Source organism: Cephus cinctus, unplaced genomic scaffold (assembly GCF_000341935.2).
Source record: "Cephus cinctus unplaced genomic scaffold, Ccin1 Ccin1_scaffold1878, whole genome shotgun sequence".
Classification (NCBI taxonomy): Eukaryota; Metazoa; Arthropoda; class Insecta; order Hymenoptera; family Cephidae; genus Cephus; species Cephus cinctus.
Window position 1 is genome coordinate 95,561 of NW_014334042.1, and position 15,649 is coordinate 111,209.

Below are 15,649 nucleotides of genomic sequence, written 5' to 3' on the forward strand. Positions count from 1 at the left end.
CACTCTCCCGTCAAACATCAAATTTAATTCCAATCGATCCCGAATTTCTCCCCTGACATATTAATTCTTTAAAAAAAAAATAAAAGAAATTAACAATTTTGTTTCAACCTGATAAAGTCTCAACTTTCGTCACTGTTATCACCAATAAACGTATCCTTTATTATTTCCCAGTACAGTCGAGTCAGGACAAGCCCAGAATTAATATAGCCCGGACAGCAAATAGCGGTCGCCATGGTCATACGTGCATCTGTATAACCCTTTTCCTGTTAATGTACCCCAGTGTGAGTACATAGGTGAGAATTAATTATGGCAATGGCCACGTCCAAATGTAACACAATATTAGCAGAGTCGAGGGCACCGGGGCGTAGATAGCCATACAGATCCCGAACCTTAATGAAACCCAGTGCGAATTGTTTGGTCGAGACCTTAGTCGGGACACAAGAGCTGTACGAAGAAGCAACGCGCGGGGTCGAATTCAAATAGGATTTGAAGCACGAGACAGGCAAAAGTACGTAAACTTAGTATGAGCGTGTAATTAAAAGAAATGTATATACCGCCACTTAAAAAAGCTCGCAAAGATGAATCAGTGTGAGATTTCGGTAGGAAATAATTATCATCCCTTAGAAATGAATGTTAAATCTACAGGGAGTGTACGCGTGTATACGTGTTCCAAACAACTAAAACCCATCCAAGGGTTGAAACATCCCGGCAACGGTTTCCAGCCGCCGTAAGGGACAACCCCCTGTACTAGGGGTTGCTTTCTAAACGCGTGCCAGACGCGGCTGGGCTGAACGTATGGAGAACGTCGTAGGCTGGAAATAAAACTCGCCTAATACCTGTTGCCGTAATTACTGCCGTGAATGAATTTTCAAGCGTGAGAGGGCGGGCGCCCCTGTTACGCTACATATGTGAAATGCTGATTTTGAAAGGGTGAACTGGAACGTAGGGGTAGTAAACGCGAAGGCAGAGCGACATCCGGCATTGACTGTGTGGCTGTTGGTACTTGTAGGTATACGTATGGGTTATTGTACGTGTATGACGTCATATACATATTACGAAGTATATACAGGGTTGAGCGTTAAGGGTTGGGAACGGAAGGGTAAGCAAGGGTTAAGGAACCGGCGTGGACTCCGAGCTTAGTTTACACAGAGTCATTTAGCGTAGGCTTACCAGAAAGCATCTTGGGGTAACCTACATGAATTTCAACAAGACCAACCCTTAAAATCCTGGCGCCGCGCCTAACGCCAGGAAAAGGGGGTTGGCGGAGTCATGGCTGACGTTGTAGAAAATTACTCGTGCTAATTCACGTTTGTAAATGCGCCTGCTTATTATCGAGGTAAATTATGAGCTATTTACGTGAATATTAATTAAAAATATGGTAGATTCGGAAAATGGAAATTTTGAAATTAATTTTCGAGCACCCAAATTGTCATCGGGATTTGTATCGTCTACCGTTATTTTTAATAGAAACAAAAATTGCTGAACTTGATTTTGAAGCTGCAACTTTAAAAATGCCCCATATCTCGAATATCCCGTCAGTGATAAAACAGTCATACACCCTTGTACAAAATTGATCCTATACATTTCTCTTTCGTCTCCCAAAGAAACACTAGCTTTTCTTTAAAACCCAAATAAACAACATCGTGATCCAAGATTGTTCGACGCATCATCTTGTTTTTTGGTGATCCCTTACGTGGAAATCAAAAAACTGCCCGGCAGGCATATTACGTCTTTGTTTAACGAATGTTGACAGATTCTCAGGTTTGAAATTGTGTTAGCTTACGGTTCGCTTTTGTAATACCGCACAGGAGCGGAATACGAAAGTAACTAGGTATAAGGGTAGAGATTTCTAACACACCATCCACTATACGAGCTCTTTGATATGCAACCCTTATCATCCAGACCCATACTCGAGCCATCCCTCCTGACACGTAGAGACCCCATTCTTCCCTCCCCTGAAACCTCCCTCACGATTTTTCTCACGCCAAGCCGCGAGAAAGTGCTAACCTTAAAAATCTGATATTGCAAAAAATATTCGCAAAACAAAATTTCCCCAAGACCTCCCGCTCCCATACCTAGAGTCAGAAAGGAGTTGAAAATAACAATTTCTTCATCATCCCCTAATATCACGGGTCCTTCCAAAGTCCCGGCCAGGCGTTATATCGTTATACCCGAGATTAAGAGTTCCTAAAAATCGCTATGGCACAAATTCGCGATATAAAAAATTTCTTTTGGCAAACTGTCAGCCGGGAGGTCATGTAACTTCAATGTAATAATGTTTGCCCGTTGCAACGACGCCCGAGATAAATCGTCGACTTTGGATCAGCACTTTAAAATGCGAAATCGACGAAACGCCCGACGTGCCCCGAGACGTACGACTGCAACACCTTGTCCCGACTGATACTGATAACCAGTGGATGCCCGTCCGCTTTCAAGAGAATAATATCGAGAGATCAAGAGAGACATACAAAAGCTCTGATATATCATTCCTGAAGTTACGACTGGATATAATATTTTTGATAATATTTTTTGACTTTGTCAAAAAGCCACCGTCTCTCATCAAACTTTTTTTTTATATCCACCCAAACCCAAAATTACTTTCAGAATAGTTCCATGCGTCAAAGGGCGTTGGTGCGTTTTTGGAAAAAAAAAATTGAAAAAAAAAATCATCTTTTTTTTGGTAATTACAAAAGACAGGGGTGACGCTTAACGAATGCACAGGAAGTGTTCTGCAAAGTACATATCAAAGTAGATATAGTCAAGTTCCGTATCGATCCTCGTACTACATGTGGATAGTACATGGAAACCAGCACGGGAACCGGAACAGTTCCACGTTCCCTGGAGATAGAGCGTGAGAATGAGAAAGGACCACACGGTACTGGTTTTCTACAGAACTTTAATTAGCTCTCGAATCTTATTGACGGACTACAATGGTACGCGCGTACATCCAAACTACGAATGGGAAATAAAGGGAGATAATAGGATTAGGCGAATAGTGGCCATAAATTGAGAAGAATTTAGTTGAGCCAAGTAGTACGAAAAGCGGAACCAAGTAGTGCGAAACGAGACTGTTGTGTAGCCAACCAATTTGTTGCTGAACAATACGTGACGTAGGGTACAAGGAACTAACTAATTGGGAATACAATTAAGGTTTTGTATTTAAAAATGACGTAAATGGCTGGAATCACTTTAAACACGATTTTTATGTAACTCGTATGCGAACAACGTGCACTGCGAATTTTTAGGTATAAATGAACCAGCGGGAATTATATTTATCCTAAGGAAAACATGCGTGAAATACCCGCCGCCTCGCTTCCCGTAGGAGATTTTTATGTAACTCGTATGCGAACAACGTGCACTACGAATTTCTAGGTATAAATGAACCCATCGGAGAAGAGTAAATTTTGGAAACTGGGTTTTTATCCGAAAATTTGTGAAAACGTAACACGAGATATATCCCAAGTATTACGGGCTGTTGTTTTTTTTCTTCTTTTTTTCACGTGGAAAAAGCCAATTTCGCGGAAACCAATAATATTCATAAATAATGATCCGAGTCTCTTGGGATAATCAGGAAGACAACGGGAACTCCCCCAGTACCATAAGTCCACTAATATATTACGTGTGACGCAAACGAAACAATACGGATTCGAACGAAAAATCGAAACCAAATGATCAATGGGCGTTAATGCGATAGGAAGAATTTTTTCAAAATTGTCATACAATTTTGAAAAAAAATCCGTCAACTCCCTCCGAGGTATGCGAATCTCGCAACGATCGGTTTCTAACAATTTTACTCGTTCTGCATTTACGTAATATCAGTGCTACCAATCTCGCCCACGGTATAATTTTCCCATAAAGTAAATCACTGGAGCCCAGAGTCCTGTCCGAACCACTAGATTGTTTCGCCTTTTTCTCTTTCCATATTTTTTCTCTTTCTCTCTCGCTCGTCCCCTCCCGCTCTTCCTCGTCTCTTTGGTTCCCTCGGTATTATTTACAGCCTGGCAATATTTCCTCATCCTTCCGCAACAACCTTTTTTTTTCTCCTGTTATTACAAAACCTACGTCACGTGACATCCAAAAGTCGAAAACATCGCCACACGCTTTTTTCCACCGAGGATCGATCCCGATAATATATCAAATTTTTTTTTTTTTTTCATTTATACCACTCTGCAAAAATATTCGAAAAATATTTATTCCGCTCCAATCAATATCCCAGTAATAATCAATCAAGCTTCGTTCCTATCCCAAAGTGCTATTCGATACTCTCCGATAATCGATAAAGATCGATATTCTGAAAGGGTGATCAGAAGAGTATAGGGGAGGAATAAAAAGTCACGAGATACACTTTGGAAGATATCAATTTTCTTATGGGAATATTCAAGCTTGTCATACATATATATATATATATATATATATATATATATATATATATATATATATATATCCGATAGATGCTCGATAAACGTTATCTTCAAGTTAATGCAAGATATCGAAAGGGGATGAAAAAAAAAATCTCGAGATCGTCTTAAAGAAGAATGAAAATATTTTCCCGTAGCTCAGTCACTCAGTCAAAATATCTTAACCTTGGCGTGTATTTGAACCGACATATACAAAATCAGACCATTAGCCATTGAATCCATCCGGTTAACGATAGAATCCCCCAGGATAAATTCTCCCAAAGGAAGAAATCAATTTCCCCACGTCAATGGCCGCTGACATACGAATGGATACTTCCATCGTGATCCCGTGAAAGGATATTTTTTATCTCCCTCCACTACCACTACGGTAATGACAACTTTTACAAATGACTCCAGCGCATGATCCAAACAGTAGAAAAATAATGATCAAGCCTCATTGAATGACGAAAAAAAAAAAAAATCATCCAAGCATGACCAACGTTGAGCAACTATGAAAAAGAAAAAAAAAATTCTTTAAATATTAAAAAAAAAATAATTTCAAAAGTACCCCAAAGAAAACAAGGGTAACCGCTGATCACGAGTACGTTTGAAATCATAGTTAGAAAAAATAAAGCAAAACTGAAATAAAAATTTTATCAAAAACACGAAAGCGGGTAAAGGATGAAATAGCCTCGAGCCATATTAAATATCTTTTTCTATAGAGTAAAAAAATTCTAATATCCCAGCATGTAACTATGAAAAAGCATGATAAAAATTTACCACAGAAAAATAATGAGCACCAAGGATAAAAGGTACTTTTTTTTTTTAATTTCCAAATAAAGTACCCGCGTCGTGCGTTGGTAGATGCGAAGGGATTAATAAAAATAAAAATAAAAATTATATTCCAAGCCTGCACTACTTAAAAAGCACACGGCAGTTCCGTTCCCGACAATAAACATTCGCGTGTGCTTCGACTACGTGCGTTTACCGACGTTAGTGCGACGCTTTTCAACATTTACGATGTTGGCTCAACTGCGATACTCGCACTTGTGTACACGCGCGTACCTAACTAAACATTTCAGTACGGAATGCGGTAGGCATTGATCGCGTTGAGATTGCGGAGGGACAATTTCATCGGCTACAATTGCGTAACACGGTGTAACGTGCAATTAACGTGAAAATGGTGAACCCGAAAATGAGCAAGAGACAATTTAAAAAAAAATCAAAATACATAGTAGAGAGGGTTTTGAAAAAAAAAAGATGCTCAATATTTTTCGACGTGACTGTACAGCTCAAGGGAAACGTGCCATTTTAAATAGTAACATGGGGTAGGGCGAGGTACGCTTTGGCCATTGACACGGAGGGGGGAGGGTAACAAAAAAAATTGGAAAATATTTTGACATATGACCTCTTTGACTGCATGTAAGCGTGGTCATTAAGGATCCTCTGCGTTGTAGCTGTTCCGTCGGATATGAAATTTCGTGAATGGACGGTCATTGGAAGAGAAATGGAAAAGTTCAGTGAGAGAGAGAGAGAGAGGGGGGGTCGAGGGGTGAAGGGTGAGATAGAGAGAGAGGGGAAGGAAAGCTCTTTTAAAGAAATCTGAACGGTTCCAGCAGGGCGATTTCTCGGAGACAAAAAAAGGGATGGTATGATATAGAGCATAGAGGGTGGAAAGGTCAATTGGGTATCGTTACGCCATCTGGATATCCAATACAGGAGTCAAAGGTGAAATTGAGTTGTATCAGAAAAATTGCAACCCACCGAATGCCATGAGAGTAATATATTGACGTAAGGTTTTAAATTAGTTGAAAAAAAAAAAAGAAAAGAAAAAAAAAAGAAAAAAAAGCTTAGGAACGAGCTTGAAAAATATTAAGGCAAAGATAACCTTTTCCGAGGACTACCCTTGAGCCGAGAGTATTATCCTCAAATAACAAGATCGTCTCCCTCTTATCAAAGTAACTGCGCGACCCCCCCGAACGATCCAAACCCAAAACTTTTTCAAACTCCCAAAACCCTATGTTTCCCAGAGTACACACGCGATGCCCGGGGAAACGTAATTCAGCTCTGCAAATACCAACCCCTCCGAAAAAAAAAAAGAAAAAAGTCGCGCGAGAGATAAAAATTTAATTCTCGATTAATCAACGTGCCTCTGATTATATCGATAATTGAATCAATATCGGCATTCAGGGATATTCGATCGCCCATGAAATTGTTACGAATTTTCCCGTGACCCCTTGACCCTTCGGCGTTAAAATTACGTCTGATGTGCAAAAGCACCCCTTATATTCGGAACGTCCTATTGGCGCTGTTACACTTACTGATTCTCGTCCCCTGAAGAAAAAGGTCGAGCGACCTCGGTAAATTATTCGAAAGTAACCCCGAAGTCATAATGTCACCTGACCCCTCCAACCGTGACGTAATTAAATTATAACCATTCCCCATAGGACCTACGAACTTTATATCCTAGAATCAACTGTGCCACGTGACACGCGATGCTGCTACCTACCCCTTTTGTTATATTTAATAAAGTACCGATACGATGGTCCCGGGTATGTGGCATTAAACGTTTTGCCTTAAAGGTTATGGGTGATTTTAAGGTTATTTCGAAAATTACGATGTAACGTGCGTTTACCCAGTGAGTTCCCTGCGAATTGTAACGAAACTCGCGGTTACAAACTCTTTAAGATTAAGTCAATAGATAGCGTTGTCGGCGATAGATTTCCCTCTCCAGTAAGTAAGAGTCCCTGGTAGGAATAGCAATTATCGTGCTCTTCCCTTTCGTCAATTGACCGTCGTGTAAGCAAGGCGTGTGCTAAGTGCGATCAAAGGTATTATACATTCCGTTGTATATTTTATATATATATATTCCATTATTAATTTTATTTAATGCACATTCCTACTAGGCGACAGGGTTTCTAAATGAGGACCTAAATTCTTTATAAAACGATAAAACTGGATAACAGATGAAAAGTTCAAGAAGTGCTTGGAGGAGGTCGATCACTTAACAACAAAATCTACCATGTAAAACCACCTGTATATTATAAAACTGTTGAGTCGTTACGAACCGAACTAGGACTCAAATAAGGAGACTAAACCGGTGGACACCGTCATCATTATCCAGACAGATAAGAAATATTAATTATAATCGGTTCCTATAAGATTGACTTTAGTGTATAATTTATTAGTTCTATTTCAATGTTTTTTTTTTATGAGTACGTTTAATTTCGTAATTTTATAAATTGAATGGGTTATAAATGAACGTGGAATTAATATCATGGTTAAAATTTTAAGATAATTGTATAGCGATTATTAGTGTCCATAAGTAAACCATTCATGTTAAGAAATTATAGAAAATAATACAACGATAATTTTGAATTTTATAAAGATTTTTATTACACGCGTTTACTTGTTGAAATGCTCAACAGTTTCGAAGGGGGGAGGGGTTAATTAAGACAGAAACATCGATTAGAACAAATTAATTGCCAACCAATTAAACGTTGTTCCATGAAGAAAAACTACCCCTGTAATAACTTTCGTAATCGGCTTCAAGTTATTATTATTGGCTGTCTCTTTTTGAAATTATCCAAACTTTAATGTACTTATCCTCGATCGCTATATGTAACTAACAGCTAAGAAGCTTTATATTCTGAGTGACTTCATTATTCTTTTTCTTACGGCAGATAAAAAACAGACAATGACATTGGGGAAAAGAAAAAAAGGTTACCAAGGAGAAATGTGACGTTTTTGAAATTCCCGCGAGAAAAAAAAAAAGTTAAACAAGAGATGGATCGTCTTTAACGAAACTCCCTAGATTTATGCAAATATCGAAATGTCTCTCGGTGATAAGAGATATGCAAAACGTGGAATACGGTAGGAAGAGTCAACTCGCGGAGAACACAAAAATATGAATTTTTATTTGAAAAATTCTCTCTCACTATTTTCCACCTCGTCGTTCGTACTTCTTTTTACATACATTTATCTCCTTCTCTCTTATATTCTCTCCTTACGAAATCCTACCGTAACGTCAAGCCCGGAGGCACCAATCGCGCCGTATCGATCCGAGTGAAATTTTTGAACATCGCCGACGATTTGGAAAAAATCAAAAACATCGAGAATTTTGTAATTTGCGATAGCAGCCTAACGTATCGCTAAAGCGGACTTGTGAAAATACATAAAACATACTGGAAACGTTATAAATTCTAAATAAAAGAAAAAAAAAAAAGTAAACAAGAAAAAAATCAAAAATTGTAAAAAATGTTCCTAAAATTTACTTAAAGCTCGTCAATTTTGGAATATTAATACAACGACATAATAGATCGACATGAAAAAGAATGATGACACGACACCTGTCAAATCAGACTGATAAAATTTCGTCTGCGTAACCATTGCGCGCATATATCATTACGTTATACTGCTTGAGAGGTCAGATATAAAATTTTATAAATCACCCAGGATAATGTTCCCGATAAATCTGAATAATTGCCGTAGTATCGGAGCCGTAAGTCACATGTAAAAGGTAGGACCAAGGAGTTACCTTCCACCTACCCTCATCTTATATGCAGCCTTGCTCAAGATGCACCAGGCGATCTTAGCTGTCAACGATATAGTTTATTAACCCTTACGATAGAAATACTATGGGAAACGTAACGCCCGTAGTGGACGATATTTTCACACGATAAAAATACGAGAGTTCACCGTCCCTACCAGTTTTCCAAAGAAAAATTTACGGTCCAGCCGGCATCCGAGCCAGTCACTGTAAAATTAAAATGAACAAGAAGCAAGGAAACACCTTTGAGCTCCGTTCAAGGGAACACAATAACAATGAAAAGCCATGCGAAATAACGACTGTACCTGATTGCTTTGATCCTGGATGATAAAGAGTCCATAGCCGAGATAGGTGAAAAGCAAAAATTACACACCTGTATAGTAACTAGAAAATAAGGGATGAAAACAAATTTCTGGAGCACCACCCTTAAGTCAGAAAAATATTTTACAGCGAAGCAGAGTTGGCACGCGGCGATAAAGCAAATTCGTTACGAATAAGGGATGGGTGTGTAGGGGGTGGAAATAATTTTTAGGGGTTGTAAAAAATATCTCTTATCCGCAGAAAATCACTTTACCGGGAGTAATAAGGTTGAGAAAATTTTTACGAAATTTTTCAAAAAATAATAGGGGATGAAAGCGTCCGAGTCCGCTTAGTAATTTCCTGATCCGGTCCCGAAGGAGAGTAACGCTTCGAATACGGGTAACGTTGGGGGAGGGGGTCGCACGAAAGCAGGCGTCGCGACGCTTCCGAGAAATCGTCTCCGCGGGACGCTTTAATTAAGGGAAAACGGTAAGAGCCGCCGCGATAACGTCTCTTGGGGTAGTACCGTGTCGTCATACGTGGTAAGGGTAGAGCGTCGCGTGATAAAGTGATAAAGCGATGAAGCCACGAAATTAAGAGGAAAATATTCACGAGGAATTCCGGGAATTTCCTTTGGGAGAATAAGGAGAAAGGAGGGACGGAAAAAGAAGGGTATGGGACGAGTCCTGAGAGACGAGGGAGGGTTGAAATCGCCGAGGATAGAACAAAGGGATGGGAGAGGAAAGAAATTCTTCCGATAAAAAAAGAAAAAGAAGGACAGGAAGTGCGGTTACTGAAGAAACAAAATGGGGCTCGCGAATTTTCCCGAAGAAGAAGAAGAAGGAAGGGTGAAAATTACGAGAGATAACCGTGTATATATATATATGTATATATATATATATATGTATATATATATATATATATGTATATATATGTATACATTAAGGTAAGGGATGAAACGGGATGGTACGTATCTATTCATACCGACAAGCCCACCCTCGCCGCAGAATGAAGTTTCTCTGAATTTCAAATCACGATTCAGAAACGGATTTCAGTCGATAATATTCGGGACAGACTCAAAATCTCTGTGCCGCAGAATATGAGATATTTAATAATTGCCATTCCACTATTTTATCAATTTTTTTTTTTTTTTTTTTTTTTTTTTTTTTTTTTTTTTTTTTTTTTTTTTTTTTTTTTTTTTTTTTTCATATTTTCAAACACGCTTAGAGCATAACTCGTTTTGATCTCTTTGTAAGAAAAATCGAATCAGTTTGATACTTTATGATATTTTTCATAGATACCGTACAGACTTATATATAGATATAGCGTCATCTCGAATTCATACATCAGCAGTGGCTGCGTAGTGGCTGCTATTATTTATACCCGGTGTATCCATACAAAGGAATGATATCGCTCGGGACACACAGAGACTCTTAAGGGAAGTAAGTCGAGCGAATAAATCGCCATTTGTATTCCAAGGAACGTAGGGGCGTTACAGTTATACGTGAATACAAAAGAAAGAAAGAAAAAAAAAAGAAAAAAAGCAAAAGAAACAAGAAACTGACCAAAGGTTCCAAAAATAAGGGTGGACTCGCTAGCCCACCTCGTAAAATCCCTTAAGACGACGTTACTTCCCGCGGTCGTGTATACAGAAAACGTTTCGCTTTCGAGAAAAGCAGTTTTAATGAAATCCAAAATTTGACAAGGACTCAAACATCATGACCCTAATAATGAAAAATCATCAATATTCCCAACCCCTATTTCTTAATCCTCTCTAGCCCTAATTCCGTATTCCTATACAATCATCCAAATGTCCCAAGGGTTGGCCGTACCGTAAATTTCAAATTATCCATCGTGAAAGTGACAGAAACCAATTTTGATTTTCAGCGTAATAACCGCCTAAAGCTAAAGTATGAATTTGGCAGGGTCGTCGGATCTACTTTTCCGGTACGTCGCCTTTCGTCGCGACCCTTCGAAAGTACCCAATGTCCAAAGCATTTTGAAAAATTGTCCGTACCCGAGAAAAGTACGGACGGTGCTTCGGATAATTGACCGGGACCTTCCGCATTGTCAAGTCCAGCAAGGGAACCTGGTCAAGGACCGGGCGTCGCGACGTCACGGACAGACATTACGTGGACGAGCAAACCGCATAAAGAAATCATCTTCAAACGAGAATCCACTCACCGTTCTCTTCTGAAGATGCTGCACCCTGCAGTGCATGTGTACCTGAGCACCGAGCTGGACCGTGATGTTGCTGTCGTCGTCCTCAAAAAAGGGTCTAGGTTCAGGAGTGGCACCAATTTCGGTGGCAAGACTCTCCTCCTCGTAGACCTGAAACGAGAGGATGATCAGGTGCGGTGATAAGGTAGAATGGACCAACCCCAAAAATAAGGGATACGTGTTACGTGAACTTCATACGGGACCTTAGAGCCAGTGAGAACATTTTTTTTTTTTTTTGGGGTTGCTCTTGATAAGACCTGCTGAAGGGGATACGCGTTTTTCCACGTGGGTATATTTACGACCCTGTCACTGGGACGGAATATAAATCTTGCTTAGGGAAAAAATGTTTTTATTCTATATTTCTCTACACTTCATCCCTCGCGTCAACTCCGTGAACTCGACGGTTTACTTACCTCGGTGAAAGGTGAGCTGAGCTCGTGCCAGAACGACTTGGGCAGGTCCTCCAGTCCGGGAAATGGCTTGACGACTGAAAATATCAAAGGGATGGTTTTTCAATCTCTTTGACGGGACTATTCATGCTCGAGTAACGAAGGGAACGGCGAGAGAATTTTAATCGTGTACGGATAATGATTATTGCACTGCCTGTCGCGTTTTACACGGCAAGGAATACTTGGTTGAAGCAAAATTAATTTCTTGCCTCTTACCATCTTCCATTACGTTTTGATAACTCGAATCTGGAGGGGGATGCTAGTGAAAGGGAGGGTGGAAAAATGGAAACGGAAGGAAAAGAAAATAATAAAAACTTAAAAATTACTTCACATCAGTTCCCCTGATATTTAGGTTCATTTCGGGACGAGTCAAAGAAATTTCGTAATGGCGACTGACAGAGTGATAAAGAAAAAAAAGAGAGAGAGAGGTAGAGATAGAAAGACAGAGTCTGATTAAGAACGTTATCTTATATACCTTAGCTACGCGAATTCGTGCAAAGAAGCCTGAAGGCCCAATTACGCTAAGAGACGTTGCGAAAGAGTTTCTGAAGATGTAAGGAATGCTGAAAGGGGAACGAAGACGTTAATGAATTCATCACCCTTAAAACCGGACACGGCTGGTTACGTCTACTGCGAATTACATGATTACACGAAATTACAGAAATGAGGGACGTGCAATAATTTGTTCCTGGCCGAAATATGTTAGATGTTGAAAGAAAAAATTAATTATCCAAAACGGCGGAAAGTTTAAAAAAAAACAAAAAAAAGAAACAGAATCGATTGAGCCGTCGAATCTCACGTTCGTGCGTGTATCTGTCGCGCAGCATCCCTTTCGGTCCATACGCAGTCTCCGACAAGCAAGTGACGGCTATTATTTTCCCGCGAGCCAACAATTTTTTTGCAAAACCAATTTTTTACCCGTCGCACAATTCGCGAGAGACGAAAACATCCCGACGGATTCGCAACGTTACGAACGTTTGGCGGTCAGACAAAAATTACCCATCATCCTCGAAGCTGTCGCAATGTCCGTCGAACACAAAAATAAAAAAGAGGGTCGAATTGACAATCCCCGCAATTTCCCACACTCCCGCGAAATCCAACGCCAGTTTTACCTAGTTTACCCCAATTTTTCCAACCCTCGTACGAAATATCGACACCCCCACGCCCTTCGGAAACAACCACGGCGAAATACCACGCCAGCTCATCAGGTCCGGTCGAAATAGTGCCAAAAATAATTCCCTAGTCGCAGACTGGTATCTTTATATAATACGAATTTATTTTACGCGCAATGAAAGTAAAAGCTCAAAATCGTCAAAGTTTTTCCAAAAGTCGAAGAAAAGTTGCTCGAGACGAACTTTCGAAAATTTACCCCTTTCACGTTAGGGGTCGTCATCCCTCAGCTACAACCCCTGCGCAACATACCTAACTTGACTGTATTAATCTCCGTGTAACGTTAATAAAATTATGCTTCTAAATAAAATTATATATACAATACATGTATACATATATCATAAATATTATAATATAGTATTAAAAAAAAAAGAATACAATATTATATTATATCCGAAGCGTGCAAGCTGTTCACGTAATAGAAAACGCGTCAAGTTCAAGCAGAAGACTGATTATCCAAGATACAGCAAGTTCACTATCAGAAATCCAAGTTGCCGCTATCTGTACCATCTGCATACATGAATATAGTACAATAGGGTAGTTCTGGTGTGAAGGATGGTTAGTGAGTGTTTGGCAATAAAGCCCTTTGTGGGGCATAAAAAGTTGCTCGACAGGGCGCAGGTGACGAAATTCCACTTCGGGCCTAGTGACCCTCATAAATTTGGAAAAGGGGCGGAGGGGGGTCGCTGCGCGGACGCACCCTACTCTCGCAGCCACCCTTAACCGATTAACGGGGTAATTATTGTCCCCGGAGCGAAAGCTAATTGGCGCTCTTATCGTTAGCCAGATGAGCCAAACTAAATCAGAGCGTCTAACAATTTGCGAACATGGGTGGATTTTTACGAAACACCCTTGATCGTATACGATGCTTTAAGAAAAAAAAAAAAAAAAAAAAAAAAAAAAAAAAAAAAAAAAAAAAAAAAAATTTCACAAACTTCAAAAACACGCTCGTGTCGATTTTGCCATTTTGGACCGTCGTGACAATACTTGTGCCGTTTCTTACCTTCTCGAAAATCTATGCTAATCTGACCTAACCTAAAACAACCCCCTAGGCTTTTCAGTGCTTAGTTGTAATACTACGGAGATACATATCTTGCCAATTCACAATTCTGATACCTCCAGTAGCGTCTATTAACGTAGGGCAGGATCTATGGACTTTCCAGCACATCCGTGACACGTGGGCTTGGTAGAAGCATGGTACATACGTGACCAAACATTGGAAACCAAATTTCGTCCTACGATCACGAACAAAAGTGGGTGGTGGATTTTAAAAAATTTGTCAAAAAAAGTTTTTCACAAGAAAAATATTTTATACGAGGTCGTCCGGTTGTAACACATTTTTAGGTTAATGGATACGGTTATGTGGCAGGCATGTGGGTTTGGGCGTATAAGCTCGGTGCAGTGGCGACCTGGTCGAAAAAACCACGAACCGTTACAGGTACGAGAACCGTTAAGGGACGAGCAAGTACCCAGAAAAATGATGAGATCATCTATGAGGATGTTGGAATTTTTCAAGAAGCTCCCTCAGGCTGGTAATCCCATTATTTTCTAGCAAGAACTAAGGTCACGCTGAAACGATGATGACCAAAATTATACTTACTGGGTATGTTCGTGGCTGTTAGAAATTGAGCGAGCTGAAGCAAAATGGCGGCCACCACGGCCGATAAACTTCTCATCGTCATAGCCGCTTCTCAACTCATTTCTATTTTCAAGAGTTTACCACCGTCGCTCGTGCGTCAATCTGAAACCAAAAAGGGAAAACATCAAGTTTCGGTTACGTAATAGCTCAAGAATATTTTGCTTCGATCTCCATGGTCCCCTGCCATCCATGGAGTTTAATTTTCGAAAATTGTGAGCTGAAGAAAAATGGAAGAAATTAAAATTATACAATTTCCCATCATCCACGTAGAAACGCGCGAATAAAGTGCCGAAAACTTGACACGCGTAAATCCACAATTACGAATCAAATACGCAGAGCCCTAACCCTGAATTTAGTAGAATCCAAATGCAAACGCAGATGGCTGACGATCAGTCCGTGACAGGAGAACCAGTGGACGCCATTTTCCAATTAACGAAATATTACATATCCCATATACTCTGATCCCATCTCATCCAAAAGCCCAAGTCCTGTTTAAGCTCCCGAATGATCAATTAAGCTTCGATGCCATACAAACAACCCCTAAAGCCATACACTGTTTCAAGTTTAACATCAAAGCAATATACCGAACGAAATATTTCTTTGATGAGAAATTAAAAAAAAAAAAGTCCAAGGTAAAAAATTGAATTTTCGTAAATTATTTTTCTTTTAATTACCCCCCTCGCTTATCCAGGTACGGGATTTTCTTTTTTCCTCCATCGACAAATTTTTCTCAATCCAGACCAAATCTTGACGTATCGGGAATATTGGGTAAAATCAAATGGCAACTCGAGTGTGGCTGCAGCTGCAGGAAATTCAACCGTCTTCGGGTGACATTTATTTGCAACCCTCGCGCGAAATCGCGATGCATTCGACGTGCTCGCGAAAATTCGCTTGACGGGCCGGGGGGGGGGGGGGAAAAGGGGGG

General features: G+C 39.9%; 1 protein-coding gene and 1 long non-coding RNA gene across 4 annotated transcripts in view; one reads left to right on the forward strand and one right to left on the reverse strand.

The window, feature by feature from the left end:
* LOC107273916 (peroxidasin) overlaps positions 1-15,649 on the reverse strand; it is a 129,841-nt gene that overhangs the window by 83,313 nt on the left and 30,879 nt on the right. For all 3 annotated transcript variants that reach the window (XM_025091201.1, XM_015752550.2, XM_025091202.1), the window contains 3 exons: positions 14,686-14,826; positions 11,880-11,953; positions 11,431-11,577 (listed from right to left, as the gene is read on the reverse strand). In XM_025091201.1, coding sequence (XP_024946969.1) covers positions 11,431-11,577; positions 11,880-11,953; positions 14,686-14,767 — 303 coding nt within the window. In that variant the 5' untranslated portion in view covers positions 14,768-14,826. The remainder of the gene's footprint in view (positions 1-11,430; positions 11,578-11,879; positions 11,954-14,685; positions 14,827-15,649) is intronic.
* LOC107273917 lies at positions 7,023-7,690 on the forward strand. Its single transcript, XR_001539369.2, has 2 exons — positions 7,023-7,228; positions 7,304-7,690. It is a non-coding gene; the product is annotated as an uncharacterized LOC107273917 (long non-coding RNA).